General features: G+C 44.4%; 1 protein-coding gene across 7 annotated transcripts in view; it reads right to left on the reverse strand.

Moving 5' to 3' along the window:
- LOC135523366 (CSC1-like protein 2) overlaps positions 1-20,255 on the reverse strand; it is a 123,349-nt gene that overhangs the window by 5,049 nt on the left and 98,045 nt on the right. For all 7 annotated transcript variants that reach the window (XM_064949991.1, XM_064949994.1, XM_064949993.1 and 4 more), the window contains 5 exons: positions 19,866-19,971; positions 12,725-12,892; positions 4,866-4,981; positions 3,119-3,190; positions 138-272 (listed from right to left, as the gene is read on the reverse strand). In XM_064949991.1, coding sequence (XP_064806063.1) covers positions 138-272; positions 3,119-3,190; positions 4,866-4,981; positions 12,725-12,892; positions 19,866-19,971 — 597 coding nt within the window. The remainder of the gene's footprint in view (positions 1-137; positions 273-3,118; positions 3,191-4,865; positions 4,982-12,724; positions 12,893-19,865; positions 19,972-20,255) is intronic.

A 20,255-nucleotide genomic window follows, 5' to 3' on the forward strand; every position in this document is an offset into this window, starting at 1 on the left:
CAATGGCAGGCAATGCTACTGCATCTATACTACAATCGCCCCATGGCTCACTCCGCACCAGGTTTTTCCAGTCAGAGCTGGGATTCGAACCAGCAACCCTCCAGTTGCTGGCCCGCTTCTTAAAACCACTAGGCTACCTGGAAGTCGGCCTCATTGAGGCTGTTCCCCACTTGGATGATCTCCTCGTCCTGCGAGCCCTCGCTGACCCCGCTGCCAGCCGAACCCAGCTCGTCTAAGCTGGGATCCTGGAGCACAGAGGCAATGTACATCTGCTGTTGATGAGAAAGAAGAGAGGAGAGAGGGACGACATGAGGGAGGAGTAGAGAGGAGAGAGGGGACGACATGAGGGAGGAGTAGAGAGGAGACGACATGAGGGAGGAGTAGAGGAGAGAGGGACGACATGAGGGAGGAGTAGAGGAGAGAGGGACGACATGAGGGAGGAGTAGAGAGGAGACGACATGAGGGAGGAGTAGAGGAGAGAGGTACGACATGAGGGAGGAGTAGAGGAGAGAGGGACGACATGAGGGAGGAGTAGAGGAGAGAGGGGACGACATGAGGGAGGAGTAGAGGAGAGAGGGACGACATGAGGGAGGAGTAGAGGAGAGAGGGGACGACATGAGGGAGGAGTAGAGGAGAGAGGGACGACATGAGGGAGGAGTAGAGAGGAGAGAGGGACGACATGAGGGAGGAGTAGAGAGGAGAGAGGAGACGACATGAGGGAGGAGTAGAGGAGAGAGGGGACGACATGAGGGAGGAGAGAGGAGAGAGGGGACGACATGAGGAAGGAGTAGAGAGGAGAGAGGGGAGGAGTGGAGAGGAGAGAAGAATGGAAGAAGGAAACAGGTCAGTGTGTGATATGGAAATAGCAAACATTTTAGAAACTGTCTGAGATTAAAGTGAAGCGTTTTTCTTTCATTTATGCTTTGGCCACAAATACGAGCCAACAGCATTATTTGGGTATGAGTGGACAGCTACTTTAACATCCATACTGGGTGTGCTAGTGTGGATATTGTAACCAAGCTGGGGAGTAAATGGTAGCATGGAGGCTGGCTGAGTAAATGGTAGCATGGAGGCTGGCTGAGTAAATGGTAGCATGGAGGCTGGCTGAGTAAATGGTAGCATGGAGGCTGGCAGAGTAAATGGTAGCATGGAGGCTGGCTGAGTAAATGGTAGTTTCTGCTGACTTATTGGAGGGAGACGTAGTAAAGGTGTCAGCATGCTTCAGTTCGGCTGCCGCCCAGCTTAACTAAACACTCGCATACTCCCCTCTTGAATCTATAGGGGCGCTATTTCATTATTGGATAAAAAAACGTGCCCGTTTTAAGCGCAATATTTTGTCACAAAAAGATGCTTGACTATGCATATAATTGACAGCTTTGGAAAGAAAACACTCTGCCGTTTCCAAAACTGCAAAGATATTATCTGTGAGTTCCCCAGAACTGATGCTACAGGCGAAACCAAGATGAAACTTCAAACAGGAAATGAGCAGGATTTTTGAGGCTCTGTTTTTCATTGTCTCCTTATATGGCTGTGAATGCGCAAGGAATGAGCCTGCCCGATCTATCGTTTCCCCAAGGTGTCTGCAGCATTGTGACGTATTTGTAGGCATATCATTGGAAGATTGACCATAAGAGACCACATTTACCAGGTGTCCGCCCGGTGTCCTGCTCCGAAATTGGTGCGCATACCTCAGCTGCAAGTATTTTTCCATGCGATTCAGAGAAGAAAGCAGGCTTCCACGAACGATATATCAATGAAGAGATATGTGAAAAACACCTTGAGGATTGATTCTAAACAGCGTTTGCCGTGTTTCAGTCGATATTATGGAGTTAATTTGGAAAAAAGTTCGCCGTTTTGATGACTGAATTTTCTGTTTTTTTTGGTACCCAAACGTGATGTACAAAACGGAGCGATTTCTCCTACACAAAGAATCTTTCAGGAAAAACTGAACATTTGCTATGTAACTTGAGAGTTTCCTCATTGAAAACATCCGAAGTTCTTCAAAGGTAAATTATTTTATTTGAATGCTTTTCTGTTTTTTGTGAAAATGTTGCCCGCTAAATGCTATGCTAAATGCTACGCTAGCTATCAATACTCTTACAGAAATGCTTGTTTTGCTATGGTTGAAAAGCATATTTTGAAAATCTGAGATGACAGTGTTGTTAAGAAAAGGCTAAGCTTGAGAGATAGCATATTTATTTCATTTCATTTGCGATTTTCATAAATAGTTAACGTTACGTTATGCTAATGAGCTTGAGGCTATAACTGGATACAGGTTTTTTTCATCGCCAAACGTGAACAAAACGGAGCGATTTGTCCGACACAAATAATATTTTTTGAAAAACTGAACATTTGCTATCTAACTGAGTCTCCTCATTGAAAACATCTGAAGTTCTTCAAAGGTAAATGATTTTATTTGAATGATTTTCTTGTTTTTGTGAAAATGTTGCTGGCTGAATTCTAGGCTTATAGCTATGCTAGCTATCAATACTCTTACAGAAATGCTTGTTTTGCTATGGTTGAAAAGCATATTTTGAAAATCTGAGATGACAGTGTTGTTAACAAAAGTCTAAGCTTGAGAGCAAATATATTTATTTCATTTCATTTGCGATTTTCATGAATAGTTAACGTTGCGTTATGCTAATGAGCTTGAGGCTATAAATAGGATCCCGGATCAGGGATTGCTCGACGCAAGAAGTTAAAAGACCTTGGCTTGAAAAACGAGAAAAAAATCAGCAATACTAATGTTTGTCCATTTTGAGACGCTGTAGCCAGTATCCACTTCCTCAAAATAGTCCGAAATAATGTAAGATAACTGTCATTAATTTAAAAGTTGTTGCCAAAGAGAGTCACAGAATTTCACATCTAACTAAGATGTTTGGTGCAGTATTTTACAATGAAAAAAATGTGCATGAAAACAAGTCGTCACTCGTTGAATGACTACAAGTATCCCAACTGTTGACCAATCACCGGCGAAGGGACACAGACATAGGCTCCGAAACTTCAGTTCAGAGAAAAATAAATGTTGTGTGTCCGAAAAGACCCTCACCGAAGTCCAAAAAGAATAAGAACGTCACAAAATGTGGTGATAATATAGGAACGGATCAGTGGTACTTACTGCTGACTTATTGGAGGGAGAGGTTCGTGCTGGATGACCGTTCTCCACCCCATCCACATTCTCCACGTCAATCTGGGGGGGTAAAGAGATGGGAGAAAATATTCTCATAATAATAATAACAATATAATACATAATTCACAGTGATGACTTTTATACTATATCACCCTCAAACTCAACTCTGGACCTCCAAGCCAGTTCCACTGCTTGTTTTATTTGTCCCATTCTAATCAGGGTCTGATTTAGACCTGGGACACCAGGTGGGTGATTCCCCTCTAATCAGGGACTGATTTAGACCTGGGACACCAGGTGGGTGATTCCCCTCTAATCAGGGACTGATTTAGACCTGGGACACCAGGTGGGTGATTCCCCTCTAATCAGGGACTGGTTTAGACCTGGGACACCAGGTGGGTGATTCCCCCTAATCAGGGACTGATTTAGACCTGGGACACCAGGTGGGTGATTCCCCTCTAATCAGGGACTGATTTAGACCTGGGACACCAGGTGGGTGATTCCCCTCTAATCAGGGACTGATTTAGACCTGAGACACCAGGTGGGGGATTCCCCTCTAATCAGGGACTGATTTAGACCTGGGACACCAGGTGGGTGATTCCCCTCTAATCAGGGACTGATTTAGACCTGGGACACCAGGTGGGTGATTCCCCTCTAATCAGGGTCTGATTTAGACCTGGGACACCAGGTGGGTGATTCCCCTCTAATCAGGGACTGGTTTAGACCTGGGACACCAGGTGGGTGATTCCCCTCTAATCAGGGACTGGTTTAGACCTGGGACACCAGGTGGGTGATTCCCCTCTAATCAGGGACTGGTTTAGACCTGGGACACCAGGTGGGTGATTCCCCTCTAATCAGGGACTGGTTTAGACCTGGGACACCAGGTGGGTGATTCCCCTCTAATCAGGGACTGATTTAGACCTGGGACACCAGGTGGGTGATTCTCCTCTAATCAGGGACTGATTTAGACCTGGGACACCAGGTGGGTGATTCCCCTCTAATCAGGGACTGATTTAGACCTGGGACACCAGGTGGGTGATTCCCCTCTAATCAGGGACTGATTTAGACCTGGGACACCAGGTGGGTGATTCCCCTCTAATCAGGGACTGGTTTAGACCTGGGACACCAGGTGGGTGATTCCCCTCTAATCAGGGACTGGTTTAGACCTGGGACACCAGGTGGGTGCAATTAATTATCAGGTTAATTAACAGAAAACCTATGGGCTCAGGACTTAGCTGTGTAAGAGTTGAATACTTCTGATATATCATCCTAAGAGTTTTCCACGTGAGATGTACTACTGCTCTAAGATGATAATAATGTAGACGTGTTTATAAATGGTATATTACAAACTGGGTGGTTCGAGCCCTGAATGCTGATTGGCTGACCGCCGTGGTATGTCAGACCCGACAAAACACCCATTTTTACTCCACTAATTTTACGTTGGTATCCAGTTTATAACAACAATAAGGCACCTCGGGAGTTTGTGTTATATGGCCGATGTACTCCGCGTTGCGTCGTGCCTAAGAACAGCCCTTAGCCGTGGTATATTGGCCATATACCACACCAACTCAGGCCTTATTGCTTAAACGTGTCTCATATTGCATACAGGATCGATTTGGCACAAGATAGTGTTCTCAATGATTTTCCTGGTTAAATAAAGACAGAATTAAATTAAATCCACTGAACACTTCAACATTATAAATAAGAGGTTTCTCTGGCGAGTGTGTTTGTTTTGTACCTTGTAGTTGTGAGCGCTGAGATATTTGAAGTGTCCAAAGCAGACATGGGACAAGCAGACGATGATGGTGATGATCAGGACGCTGAAGGTAAACATAGAGGTAGGGGCTGAGAAACCTGAGAGAATGAGAGAAGAGAAAGAGAGAGACCGCGAGAGAGAGACAGGAGAGGAGAGAGAGACAGGAGAGGAGAGAGAGACAGGAGAGGAGAGAGCAAAAGAGCAGAATTAGGCCGAAACCCACAAATTATCAAAATCCAGAAAATAACATTTAAATTCTACAAACACAAAAAAGGAAGTGATTCCCAAAACATCAACTCCATAGAGATGCACCTGGAGAAGAGTCCCCTAAGCAAGCTGGTCCTGGGGCTCTGTTCACAAACACAAACACACCCCACAGAGCCCCAGCACAGCAACACAAACACACCCCACAGAGCCCCAGGACAGCAACACAAACACACCCCACAGAGCCCCAGCACAGCAACACAAACACACCCCACAGAGCCCCAGGACAGCAACACAAACACACCCCACAGAGCCCCAGGACAGCAACACAACTAGACCCCACAGAGCCCCAGGACAGCAACACAACTAGACCCCACAGAGCCCCAGGACAGCAACACAAACACACCCCACAGAGCCCCAGCACAGCAACACAAACACACCCCACAGAGCCCCAGGACAGCAACACAAACATACCCCACAGAGCCCCAGGACAGCAACACAAACACACCCCACAGAGCCCCAGGACAGCAACACAACTAGACCCCACAGAGCCCCAGGACAGCAACACAACTAGACCCCACAGAGCCCCAGGACAGCAACACAACTAGACCCCACAGAGCCCCAGGACAGCAACACAAACACACCCCACAGAGCCCCTGGACAGCAACACAAACACACCCCACAGAGCCCCAGGACAGCAACACAAACACACCCCACAGAGCCCCAGGACAGCAACACAAACACACCCCACAGAGCCCCAGGACAGCAACACAACTAGACCCAACAAATTCATGAGAAAACAAAAAGAGAATTACTTGATACATTGGAAAGAATTAACAAAAACACAGAGCAAACTAGAATGCTATTTGGCCCTACACAGAGAGTACACAGCGGCAGAATACCTGACCACTGTGACTGACCCAAACTTAAGGAGAGCTTTGACTATGTACAGACTCAGCGAGCATAGCCTTGCTATTGAGAAAGGCCGCCGTAGGCAGACATGGCTCTCAAGAGAAGACAGGCTATGTGCTCACTGCCCACAAAATGAGGTGGAAACTGAGCTGCACTTCCTAACCTCCTGCCCAATGTATGACCATATTAGAGAGACATATTTCCCTCAGATTACACAGACCCACAAAATAATTTGAAAACAAACCCAATTTCGATAAACTCCCATATCAACTGGGTGGAATTCCACAGTGTGCATCACAGCAGCAAGATTTGTGACCTGTTGCCACGAGAAAAGGGCAACCAGTGAAGAACACACACCATTGTAAATACAACCCATATTTATGCTTATTTTTTGTACTTTAACTATTTGCACATCGTTAAAACACTATATAGACATAATATGACATAAGAAATGTCTATCCTTTTGGAATTTCTGTGAGTGAATATTATATATATATATATATATATATATATATATATATATATATATATATATATATATATATAATATGATATTTGTAATGTCTTTATTGTTCTGTATGTGTAATGTTTACTGTTACATTTTATTGTTTATTTCACTTCTATTCATTATCCATTTGATTTGCTTTGACAAATTAAATTAAATTCATGTTAACATGTGTTTCCCATGCCAATAAAGCCCTTAAATTGAGAGCGAGGGTAGACACAGGAAAACCTGGCTCCCTGTAGAGGAAAGGCTGTGTAACCACTGCACCACAGCAGAACCTGGCTCCCTGTAGAGGAAAGGCTGTGTAACCACTGCACCACAGCAGAACCTGTAGGAGTGGCTATAGAGTCAGTAGGAGAGGCTATAGAGTCAGTAGGAGAGGCTATAGAGTCAGTAGGAGAGGCTATAGAGTCAGTAGGAGTGGCTATAGAGTCAGTAGGAGAGGCTGTAGAGTCAGTAGGAGTGGCTATAGAGTCAGTAGGAGTGGCTATAGAGTCAGTAGGAGTGGCTATAGAGTCAGTAGGAGTGGCTATAGAGTCAGTAGGAGTGGCTATAGAGTCAGTAGGAGTGGCTATAGAGTCAGTAGGAGTGGCTATAGAGTCAGTAGGAGTGGCTATAGAGTCAGTAGGAGAGGCTATAGAGTCAGTAGGAGAGGCTATAGAGTCAGTAGGAGAGGCTATAGAGTCAGTAGGAGTGGCTATAGAGTCAGTAGGAGTGGCTATAGAGTCAGTAGGAGTGGCTATAGAGTCAGTAGGAGTGGCTATAGAGTCAGTAGGAGTGGCTATAGAGCCAGTAGGAGTGTGTCAAAACCTTGACAAAGTACAGGCTCAGTGAGCACAGCCTTGCCATTGAGAAGGGTAGACACAGGAAAACCTGGCTCCCTAAAGAGGAGAGGCTGTACAACCACTGCACCACAGCAGAACCTGGCTCCCTGTAGAGGAAAGGCTGTGCAACCACTGCACCACAGCAGAACCTGTCTCCCTGTAGAGGAAAGGCTGTGCAACCACTGCACCACAGCAGAACCTGGCTCCCTGTAGAGGAAAGGCTGTACAACCACTGCACCACAGCAGAACCTGGCTCCCTGTAGAGGAAAGGCTGTGTAACCACTGCACCACTACACCACAGAGGAACCTGGCTCCCTGTAGAGGAAAGGCTGTACAACCACTGTACAACAGCAGAACCTGGCTCCCTGTAGAGGAAAGGCTGTACAACCACTGCACCACAGCAGAACCTGGCTCCCTGTAGAGGAGAGGCTGTGCAACCACTGCACCACAGCAGAACCTGGCTCCCTGTAGAGGAAAGGCTGTACAACCACTGCACCACAGCAGAACCTGGCTCCCTGTAGAGGAAAGGCTGTGTAACCACTGCACCACAGCAGAACCTGGCTCCCTGTAGAGGAAAGGCTGTGTAACCACTGCACCACAGCAGAACCTGTCTCCCTGTAGAGGAGAGGCTGTGCAACCACTGCACCACAGCAGAACCTGTCTCCCTGTAGAGGAAAGGCTGTGTAACCACTGCACCACAGAGGAACCTGGCTCCCTGTAGAGGAAAGGCTGTACAACCACTGCACCACAGCAGAACCTGGCTCCCTGTAGAGGAAAGGCTGTGTAACCACTGCACCACAGCAGAACCTGGCTCCCTGTAGAGGAAAGGCTGTGTAACCACTGCACCACAGCAGAACCTGTCTCCCTGTAGAGGAGAGGCTGTGCAACCACTGCACCACAGCAGAACCTGTCTCCCTGTAGAGGAAAGGCTGTGTAACCACTGCACCACAGAGGAACCTGGCTCCCTGTAGAGGAAAGGCTGTGCAACCACTGCACCACAGCAGAACCTGGCTCCCTGTAGAGGAAAGGCTGTGCAACCACTGCACCACAGCAGAACCTGGCTCCCTGTAGAGGAAAGGCTGTGCAACCACTGCACCACAGCAGAACCTGTCTCCCTGTAGAGGAAAGGCTGTGCAACCACTGCACCACAGCAGAACCTGGCTCCCTGTAGAGGAAAGGCTGTGCAACCACTGCACCACAGCAGAACCTGGCTCCCTGTAGAGGACAGGCTGTGGAACCACTGCACCACAGCAGAACCTGGCTCCCTGTAGAGGAAAGGCTGTGCAACCACTGCACCACAGCAGAACCTGAGACGGAGCTGCATTTACTGACAAAATGTTTAAAAAAACAAAAAAACAATTAGAGTTGTAATTTCCCCAAATTTGAAACCCTTACTCAAGGTTAAACGCATTCGTAAAGTATTCAGACCCCTTGACTTTTCCTACTTTTTGTTACATTACACTCGAAAGAAAACACATGTCCCTCTTCAATCTACACACAATACCCCATAAGGACAAAGCAAAAACAGTTTTTACATGTTTATTTAATACAAATAAAAACCGGTAACATCATATTTACTTAAGTATTCAGACCCTTTACTCAGTACTTTGTTGAAGCACCTTTGGCAGCGATTACAGCCTTCAGTCTTGGGTATGACACGACAAGCTTGGTACACCTGTATTTGGGGAGTTTCTCCCATTCTTCTCTGCAGATCCTCTCAAGCTCTGTCAGGTTGGATGGGGAGTGTTACTGCACAACGATTTTCAGGTCTCTCCAGAGATGTTCAATCGGGTTCAAGTCCGGGCTCTGGCTGGGCCACTCAAGGACATTCAGAGATTTTTCCCAAAGCCACTCCTGCGTTGTCTTGGTTGTGTGCTTAGTCGTTGTCCTGTTGGAAGGTGAACCTTCACCCCAGTCTGAGGTCCTGAGCGCTCTGGAACAGGTTTTCATCAAGGATCTCTCTGTACTTGGCTCCGTTCATCTTTCCCTTGATCCTGACTAGTCACCCAGTCCCTGCCGCTGAAAAACATCCCCACAGCCTGATGCTGCCACCACCATGCTTCATCGTAGGGATGGTGCCAGGTTTCCTCCAGACACTTGGAATTTAGGCCAAAGAAATCAATCTTGGTTTCATCAGACCAGAGAATCCTGTTTTTCATGGTCAGAGTCTTCGGTGCTTTTTTGGCAAACTCCAAGCGGTCTGTCATGTGCCTTTTGAATTAAGAATGATGGAGGCCACGGTGTTACTGGGGACCTTCAATGCTGTTGAATTGTTTTGGTTCCTTTCCCCAGATCTGTGACTCGACACAATCCTGTCTCGGAGCTCTACGGACAATTCCTTCGACCTCACGGACTGTTTTTTTTTCTTTTGACAAACTACACAACTACACACATTTGCAAAAATGCCTTGTCATTATGGTGTGTCGACTGATGGAAAACAAAAAAAGTAATCTAATCCATGTTAGATTAAGACTGTAAAGTAACAAAATGTGGAATAGGGGAAGGGGTTTCAATACTCTCTGAATGCACTGTATGCTTGAAAATATGGAGAGTGGTACTCAATTGTATTGGATTTGCCCCAAACATAACATTTTGTATGGTTAGGCTCTAATTTTGAGTAAATAACTCACGGACGCTAGTGAACGTTGACCAAGTTGAATTGCTCCCACAGGGCCGATACGGCTGTAACTCAGACACTGACATGGCGTCCCCCTAGGTGGTATTCAGACCCACAGGGCCGATACAGCTGTAACTCAGACACTGACATGGCGTCCCCCGAGGTGGTATTCAGACCCACAGGGCCGATACAGCTGTAACTCAGACACTGACATGGCGTCCCCCGAGGTGGTATTCAGACCCACAGGGCCGATACAGCTGTAACTAAGACACTGACATGGCGTCCCCCTAGGTGGTATTCAGACCCACAGGGCCGATACAGCTGTAACTCAGACACTGACATGGCGTCCCCGAGGTGGTATTCGTACCCACAGGGCCGATACAGCTGTAACTCAGACACTGACATGGCGTCCCCGAGGTGGTATTCAGACCCACAGGGCCGATACAGCTGTAACTCAGACACTGACATGGCGTCCCCCTAGGTGGTATTCAGACCCACAGGGCCGATACAGCTGTAACTCAGACACTGACATGGCGTCCCCCGAGGTGGTATTCAGACCCACAGGGCCGATACAGCTGTAACTCAGACACTGACATGGCGTCCCCGAGGTGGTATTCAGACCCACAGGGCCGATACAGCTGTAACTCAGACACTGACATGGCGTCCCCGAGGTGGTATTCAGACCCACAGGGCCGATACAGCTGTAACTCAGACACTGACATGGCGTCCCCCGAGGTGGTATTCGTACCCACAGGGCCGATACAGCTGTAACTCAGACATGGCGTCCCCCGAGGTGGTATTCAGACCCACAGGGCCGATACGGCTGTAACTAAGACACTGACATGGCGTCCCCCTAGGTGGTATTCAGACCCACAGGGCCGATACAGCTGTAACTAAGACACTGACATGGCGTCCCCCTAGGTGGTATTCAGACCCACAGGGCCGATACAGCTGTAACTCAGACACTGACATGGCGTCCCCCTAGGTGGTATTCAGACCCACAGGGCCGATACAGCTGTAACTCAGACACTGACATGGCGTCCCCCTAGGTGGTATTCAGACCCACAGGGCCGATACAGCTGTAACTCAGACACTGACATGGCGTCCCCCGAGGTGGTATTCAGACCCACAGGGCCGATACAGCTGTAACTCAGACATGGCGTCCCCCGAGGTGGTATTCAGACCCACAGGGCCGATACAGCTGTAACTCAGACATGGCGTCCCCCGAGGTGGTATTCGTACCCCACTGTGGGTGGGTCTCCTCCGTCGCTCTAAACATGGTATCATTCTTGGGATCAAGCTTTCCCCTCATCAGTACTGTCATGTGTTTTCTTTGCACTCAGCCCTTCCCAAGCTTCATTATGTCTCTTTTTGTAACTAAAGTGTCTACACTTCTGAGTATAACAATGTTCCAAGTTTAACCTCCAATCCAACAGCATTCTGGGCAACATGTTAACTGGTTTCTCCAATCCAACAGCATTCTGGGCAACATGTTAACTGGTTTCTCCAATCCAACAGCATTCTGGGCAACATGTTAACTGGTTTCTCCAATCCAACAGCATTCAAGGCAACATGTTAACTGGTTTCTCCAATCCAACAGCATTCAGGGCAACATGTTAACTGGTTTCTCCAATCCAACAGCATTCAGGGCAACATGTTAACTGGTTTCTCCAATCCAACAGCATTCAAGGCAACATGTTAACTGGTTTCTCCAATCCAACAGCATTCAAGGCAACATGTTAACTGGTTTCTCTAATCCAACAGCATTCAGGGCAACATGTTAACTGGTTTCTCCAATCCAACAGCATTCTGGGCAACATGTTAACTGGTTTCTCCAATCCAACAGCATTCTGGGCAACATGTTAACTGGTTTCTCCAATCCAACAGCATTCTGGGCAACATGTTAACTGGTTTCTCCAATCCAACAGCATTCAAGGCAACATGTTAACTGGTTTCTCCAATCCAACAGCATTCAAGGCAACATGTTAACTGGTTTCTCCAATCCAACAGCATTCAAGGCAACATGTTAACTGGTTTCTCCAATCCAACAGCATTCAAGGCAACATGTTAACTGGTTTCTCCAATCCAACAGCATTCAGGGCAACATGTTAACTGGTTTCTCCAATCCAACAGCATTCTGGGCAACATGTTAACTGGTTTCTCCAATCCAACAGCATTCAAGGCAACATGTTAACTGGTTTCTCCAATCCAACAGCATTCAGGGCAACATGTTAACTGGTTTCTCCAATCCAACAGCATTCAAGGCAACATGTTAACTGGTTTCTCCAATCCAACAGCATTCAAGGCAACATGTTAACTGGTTTCTCCAATCCAACAGCATTCAGGGCAACATGTTAACTGGTTTCTCTAATCCAACAGCATTCAGGGCAACATGTTAACTGGTTTCTCCAATCCAACAGCATTCTGGGCAAAAGGTTAACTGGTTTCTCCAATCCAACAGCATTCAGGGCAAAAGGTTAACTGGTTTCTCCATTTTTTTGCAATATTACTTTAGTGCCTTGTTGCTAACAGATGAGATGTCAGATTTTAATGTTTTAATTCAAAAAATTAAACTAAAAATAAAAACATATTTCTACATTGACATTATGGGGTATTGTGTGTAGGCCAGCTACAAAAAAAAAATATCTAAATTTGATCCATTTTCAATTCAGGTTGCAACAATAAAATGTTGGATAAAGTCAAGGTGTGAACACTTTCTGAAGGCCCTGTATATGAGACTGTTATGGCCCAGAACGGCCACTAGGTGGTGACCTCGTACCTGTGCGGAGAGTGGAGAAGAACAGGAGCCAGAAGAGACAGAGGATAGGTGCTGCCACCACCTGGTTGACGGCCCCAGAGTGGATCTTCTTGTCCAGCTTGGAGGGAAGGTAGGCATAGTACATGTTGTAGCGATCTGCCAGGTGTTTCAACAGCATGTACATCAGACCTGGAGAGAGAGAGGGAGGGGGGAGCGGAGAGAGAGAGGGAGGGGGGACAGTCAGTGGGCCTAAAAACTAGCTTGTCCCTAAACCCCACTACAGGGGTCACTTCCCCTCTTCATTTTAGAAATGAAACGTGTCCCGGGAATATTGACTGTCAAACATTGACTTATCATTGTTACTTTCTCATAGTTATTCTGTTATGTGATAAATAACCTGCTAGTCAGGTGATAAATAACCTACTAGTCAGGTGATAAATAACCTACTAGTCAGGTGATAAATAACCTACTAGTCAGGTGATAAATAACCTACTAGTCAGGTGATAAATAACCTGCTCCAGTCAGGTGATAAATAACCTGCTAGTCAGGTGATAAATAACCTGCTAGTCAGGTGATAAATAACCTACTAGTCAGGTGATAAATAACCTACTAGTCAGGTGATAAATAACCTACTAGTCAGGTGATAAATAACCTACTAGTCAGGTGATAAATAACCTACTAGTCAGGTGATAAATAACCTACTAGTCAGGTGATAAATAACCTGCTAGTCAGGTGATAAATAACCTACTAGTCAGGTGATAAATAACCTACTAGTCAGGTGATAAATAACCTACCACAGCCAGGTGATAAATAACCTACTAGTCAGGTGATAAATAACCTACTAGTCAGGTGATAAATAACCTACTCCAGTCAGGTGATAAATAACCTGCTAGTCAGGTGATAAATAACCTACTAGTCAGGTGATAAATAACCTGCTAGTCAGGTGATAAATAACCTACTAGTCAGGTGATAAATAACCTACTAGTCAGGTGATAAATAACCTACTAGTCAGGTGATAAATAACCTGCTCCAGTCAGGTGATAAATAACCTACCAGTCAGGTGATAAATAACCTACTAGTCAGGTGATAAATAACCTGCTCCAGTCAGGTGATAAATAACCTGCTCCAGTCAGGTGATAAATAACCTACTAGTCAGGTGATAAATAACCTGCTCCAGTCAGGTGATAAATAACCTACCAGTCAGGTGATAAATAACCTACTAGTCAGGTGATAAATAACCTGCTCCAGTCAGGTGATAAATAACCTACTAGTCAGGTGATAAATAACCTGCTCCAGTCAGGTGATAAATAACCTGCTCCAGTCAGGTGATAAATAACCTACTAGTCAGGTGATAAATAACCTACTAGTCAGGTGATAAATAACCTGCTCCAGTCAGGTGATAAATAACCTACTAGTCAGGTGATAAATAACCTACTAGTCAGGTGATAAATAACCTACTAGTCAGGTGATAAATAACCTGCTAGTCAGGTGATAAATAACCTACTAGTCAGGTGATAAATAACCTACTAGTCAGGTGATAAATAACCTGCTCCAGTCAGGTGATAAATAACCTACTAGTCAGGTGATAAATAACCTACTAGTCAGGTGATAAATAACCTACTAGTCAGGTGATAAATAACCTGCTCCAGTCAGGTGATAAATAACCTACTAGTCAGGTGATAAATAACCTGCTCCAGTCAGGTGATAAATAACCTACTAGTCAGGTGATAAATAACCTACTAGTCAGGTGATAAATAACCTACTAGTCAGGTGATAAATAACCTGCTAGTCAGGTGATAAATAACCTACTAGTCAGGTGATAAATAACCTACTAGTCAGGTGATAAATAACCTACTAGTCAGGTGATAAATAACCTGCTCCAGTCAGGTGATAAATAACCTACTAGTCAGGTGATAAATAACCTACTAGTCAGGTGATAAATAACCTACCAGTCAGGTGATAAATAACCTGCTCCAGTCAGGTGATAAATAACCTGCTCCAGTCAGGTGATAAATAACCTACTAGTCAGGTGATAAATAACCTACTAGTCAGGTGATAAATAACCTGCTAGTCAGGTGATAAATAACCTACTAGTCAGGTGATAAATAACCTACTAGTCAGGTGATAAATAACCTGCTAGTCAGGTGATAAATAACCTACTAGTCAGGTGATAAATAACCTACTAGTCAGGTGATAAATAACCTACCAGTCAGGTGATAAATAACCTGCTCCAGTCAGGTGATAAATAACCTACTAGTCAGGTGATAAATAACCTACTAGTCAGGTGATAAATAACCTGCTAGTCAGGTGATAAATAACCTGCTCCAGTCAGGTGATAAATAACCTACTAGTCAGGTGATAAATAACCTACTAGTCAGGTGATAAATAACCTGCTCCAGTCAGGTGATAAATAACCTGCTCCAGTCAGGTGATAAATAACCTACTAGTCAGGTGATAAATAACCTACTAGTCAGGTGATAAATAACCTACCACAGCCAGGTGATAAATAACCTGCTCCAGTCAGGTGATAAATAACCTACTAGTCAGGTGATAAATAACCTACTCGTCAGGTGATAAATAACCTACTAGTCAGGTGATAAATAACCTGCTCCAGTCAGGTGATAAATAACCTACTAGTCAGGTGATAAATAACCTACCAGTCAGGTGATAAATAACCTACTAGTCAGGTGATAAATAACCTACCAGTCAGGTGATAAATAACCTGCTCCAGTCAGGTGATAAATAACCTACTAGTCAGGTGATAAATAACATACTAGTCAGGTGATAAATAACCTACTAGTCAGGTGATAAATAACCTACTAGTCAGGTGATAAATAACCTACTAGTCAGGTGATAAATAACCTACTAGTCAGGTGATAAATAACCTACTAGCCAGGTGATAAATAACCTGCTAGTCAGGTGATAAATAACCTACTAGCCAGGTGATAAATAACCTACTAGTTAGGTGATAAATAACCTACTAGTCAGGTGATAAATAACCTACCACAGCCAGGTGATAAATAACCTACTAGTCAGGTGATAAATAACCTACTAGTCAGGTGATAAATAACCTACTAGTTAGGTGATAAATAACCTACTAGTCAGGTGATAAATAACCTACCACAGCCAGGTGATAAATAACCTACTAGTTAGGTGATAAATAACCTACTAGTCAGGTGATAAATAACCTACTAGTCAGGTGATAAATAACCTACTAGCCAGGTGATAAATAACCTGCTAGTCAGGTGATAAATAACCTGCTAGTCAGGTGATAAATAACCTACTAGTCAGGTGATAAATAACCTACTAGCCAGGTGATAAATAACCTGCTAGTCAGGTGATAAATAACCTACTAGTCAGGTGATAAATAACCTACTAGCCAGGTGATAAATAACCTGCTAGTCAGGTGATAAATAACCTACTAGCCAGGTGATAAATAACCTACTAGTTAGGTGATAAATAACCTACTAGTCAGGTGATAAATAACCTACCACAGCCAGGTGATAAATAACCTACTAGTCAGGTGATAAATAACCTACCAGTCAGGTGATAAATAACCTGCTCCAGTCAGGTGATAAATAACCTACTAGCCAGGTGATAAATAACCTACTAGTTAGGTGATAAATAACCTACTAGTCAGGTGATAAATAACCTACCACAGCCAGGTGATAAATAACCTACTAGTCAGGTGATAAATAACCTACTAGTCAGGTGATAAATAACCTACTAGTTAGGTGATAAATAACCTACTAGTCAGGTGATAAATAACCTACCACAGCCAGGTGATAAATAACCTACTAGTCAGGTGATAAATAACCTACCAGTCAGGTGATAAATAACCTACTAGTCAGGTGATAAATAACCTACTAGTCAGGTGATAAATAACCTACCACAGCCAGGTGATAAATAACCTACTAGTCAGGTGATAAATAACCTGCTCCAGTCAGGTGATAAATAACCTACTAGTCAGGTGATAAATAACCTACTAGCCAGGTGATAAATAACCTACCAGCCAGGTGATAAATAACCTGCTCCAGTCAGGTGATAAATAACCTACTAGTCAGGTGATAAATAACCTACTAGCCAGGTGATAAATAACCTGCTAGTCAGGTGATAAATAACCTGCTAGTCAGGTGATAAATAACCTACTAGTCAGGTGATAAATAACCTACTAGCCAGGTGATAAATAACCTGCTAGTCAGGTGATAAATAACCTACTAGTCAGGTGATAAATAACCTACTAGCCAGGTGATAAATAACCTGCTAGTCAGGTGATAAATAACCTACTAGCCAGGTGATAAATAACCTACTAGTTAGGTGATAAATAACCTACTAGTCAGGTGATAAATAACCTACCACAGCCAGGTCATAAATAACCTACTAGTCAGGTGATAAATAACCTACCAGTCAGGTGATAAATAACCTGCTCCAGTCAGGTGATAAATAACCTACTAGCCAGGTGATAAATAACCTACTAGTCAGGTGATAAATAACCTACTAGCCAGGTGATAAATAACCTGCTAGTCAGGTGATAAATAACCTACTAGCCAGGTGATAAATAACCTACTAGTTAGGTGATAAATAACCTACTAGTCAGGTGATAAATAACCTACCACAGCCAGGTGATAAATAACCTACTAGTCAGGTGATAAATAACCTACCACAGCCAGGTGATGGCAAGAAATATTCCCGGGACACACACATATTTTAGCTCCCAAAGCTTTGGGAAAGCCAGCCCAATGCATAAAGCCACCCAGTGGGCACACTATGTCATTTCAATGTGGATAATTGGGTTTTATTTGGTTGATACATTGATGAATGAGATTACAACCTATTATCAAACATTCAAAAAGACAGCCAAAGGTTGGTAGATATCCCAATGTGTTACCACTATGTTTACTATGTATTCCAAGGGGAAAACAATGTCTGATTTGTGGTTTAGTTTTCACCTAAATATGTTATCACTGTGCTTTGAACCGTTTAAAACGGGCATAACCAAGATCAAATGGGATTGTCAGATATTTATACAACGAAATGTAATGTGTTATCACTGTGCTTCCTCTCATAGCACAACCCAATGACCTGGATTGCAACTGAGATTTAATTAAAGCGCAAGTGAAGATCAAGATTCTGCACAGATTATTAAATCAATGGAGAAGATCCCCACAGACAAGAGACCTTTGAACACGTACGCTCTCTATGATGTCATAAGAGAACATGTATCGTTATTGTCACCTCAACATTCTAAGGTTGAATGTTACATTAGTTTGTAAGAGAGCCTTAACGTTTAGGCTCTCTGCTGTGTTACAAAAGTTATATTGAATAGTGTTTGATTGACAACGCAACCAAACATCAACATTTAAAGGAGATCCCATCTACTGATTGGCTAGTTCGATCTGTGCCACTGAGTCTGGCTTGAATTCACGTCTGTCTACAAATTAATAATTGATATGTTGGATCCACTTCGCCATTTCAAATTAAAGAATAGGACTCAATTCAATCAAACTTTAAATCCAGTTTGAATCCATTTTGATTTGATTGAGTCATATTCTTTATGTATGGTGTATTTCAGATCAGTCCTGGGTCCAATTTTAACAACAGCTGTTTATGACTCCCAAAATGCATACATAGGCCTAATTAGCATTATTGATGATATAATTGATAAAGTATGGGTATATTTAATGTGCTCTGTTGAACCTACCCTTAGGAATAACTTTGATAGCAACAGTGAATATGTTAAGTGGAGATTCCTCAACAATTATTCTCAACATAGCACATTGGTAACAACCAAGAGTTTTGTTCTTCTTATAGTGGATATTACGGTGAAGATCTGATATTGTTTCAAAGGTACAAAGGTTTGTCTATGTTGAAAATGGATGAACATGATGACTTAACCCCGTGGTTGAAATTTCATCTTCAAAACAATAGTTGATGACTTTGTGCAAAGTCGGGGCGGCAGCGTAGCCTAGTGGTTAGAGCGTTGGACTAGTAACCAGCAGGTAACCTAGTGGTTAGAGCGTTGGACTAGTAACCAGCAGGTAGCCTAGTGGTTAGAGCGTTGGACTAGTAACCAGCAGGTAGCCTAGTGGTTAGAGCGTTGGACTAGTAACCAGCAGGTAACCTAGTGGTTAGAGCGTTGGACTAGTAACCAGCAGGTAGCCTAGTGGTTAGAGCGTTGGACTAGTAACCAGCAGGTAGCCTAGTGGTTAGAGCGTTGGACTAGTAACCAGCAGGTAGCCTAGTGGTTAGAGCGTTGGACTAGTAACCAGCAGGTAGTCTAGTGGTTAGAGCGTTGGACTAGTAACCAGCAGGTAGTCTAGTGTTTAGAGCGTTGGACTAGTAACCAGCAGGTAGCCTAGTGGTTAGAGCGTTGGACTAGTAACCAGCAGGTAGCCTAGTGTTTAGAGCGTTGGACTAGTAACCAGCAGGTAGCCTAGTGGTTAGAGCGTTGGACTAGTAACCAGCAGGTAGCCTAGTGGTTAGAGCGTTGGACTAGTAACCAGCAGGTAGCCTAGTGGTTAGAGCGTTGGACTAGTAACCAGCAGGTAACCTAGTGGTTAGAGCGTTGTACTAGTAACCAGCAGGTAGCCTAGTGGTTAGAGCGTTGGACTAGTAACCAGCAGGTAGCCTAGTGGTTAGAGCGTTGGACTAGTAACCAGCAGGTAGCCTAGTGGTTAGAGCGTTGGACTAGTAACCAGCAGGTAGCCTAGTGGTTAGAGCGTTGGACTAGTAACCAGCAGGTAGCCTAGTGGTTAGAGCGTTGGACTAGTAACCAGCAGGTAGCCTAGTGGTTAGAGCGTTGGACTAGTAACCAGCAGGTAGCCTAGTGGTTAGAGCGTTGGACTAGTAACCAGCAGGTAGCCTAGTGGTTAGGGTGTTGGACTAGTAACCAGCAGGTAGCCTAGTGGTTAGAGCGTTGGACTAGTAACCAAAAGGTTGCAAGTTCAAACCCCCAAGCAGACAAGGTACAAATCTGTCGTTCTGCCCCTGAACAGGCAGTTAACCCACTGTTCCTAGGCCGTCATTGAAAATAAGAATTTGTTCTTAACTGACTTGCATGGTTAAATAAAGGTAAAAAATAAAAATCCATGATATTTTCTTCCCGGTTGATTTAAACCCTCTGTGCCCAGTGTGCAGTTAGTAACCGTGGATCTCAGCTCACCGAAGGGGACGATGATTGGACAGGTGATGCTGTATGTCATGACCACAGTGAAGACACACATCATCCAGGCATAGGCCGCCCCGAACTGGAACTCATACGCCTGGTGCTGCAGGGCATAGAAATAGAGTTATAGAACTGGAACTCATACGCCTGGTGCTGCAGAACATAGAAATAGAGTTATAGACCTGGAACTCATACGCCTGGTGCTGCAGAGCATAGAAATAGAGTTATAGACCTGGAACTCATACGCCTGGTGCTGCAGGGCATAGAAATAGAGTTATAGAACTGGAACTCATACGCCTGGTGCTGCAGAGCATAGAAATAGAGTTATAGAACTGGAACTCATACGCCTAGTGCTGCAGAGCATAGAAATATAGTTATAGACCTGGA

Source organism: Oncorhynchus masou, chromosome 31 (assembly GCF_036934945.1).
Source record: "Oncorhynchus masou masou isolate Uvic2021 chromosome 31, UVic_Omas_1.1, whole genome shotgun sequence".
Lineage (NCBI taxonomy): Eukaryota > Metazoa > Chordata > Actinopteri > Salmoniformes > Salmonidae > Oncorhynchus > Oncorhynchus masou.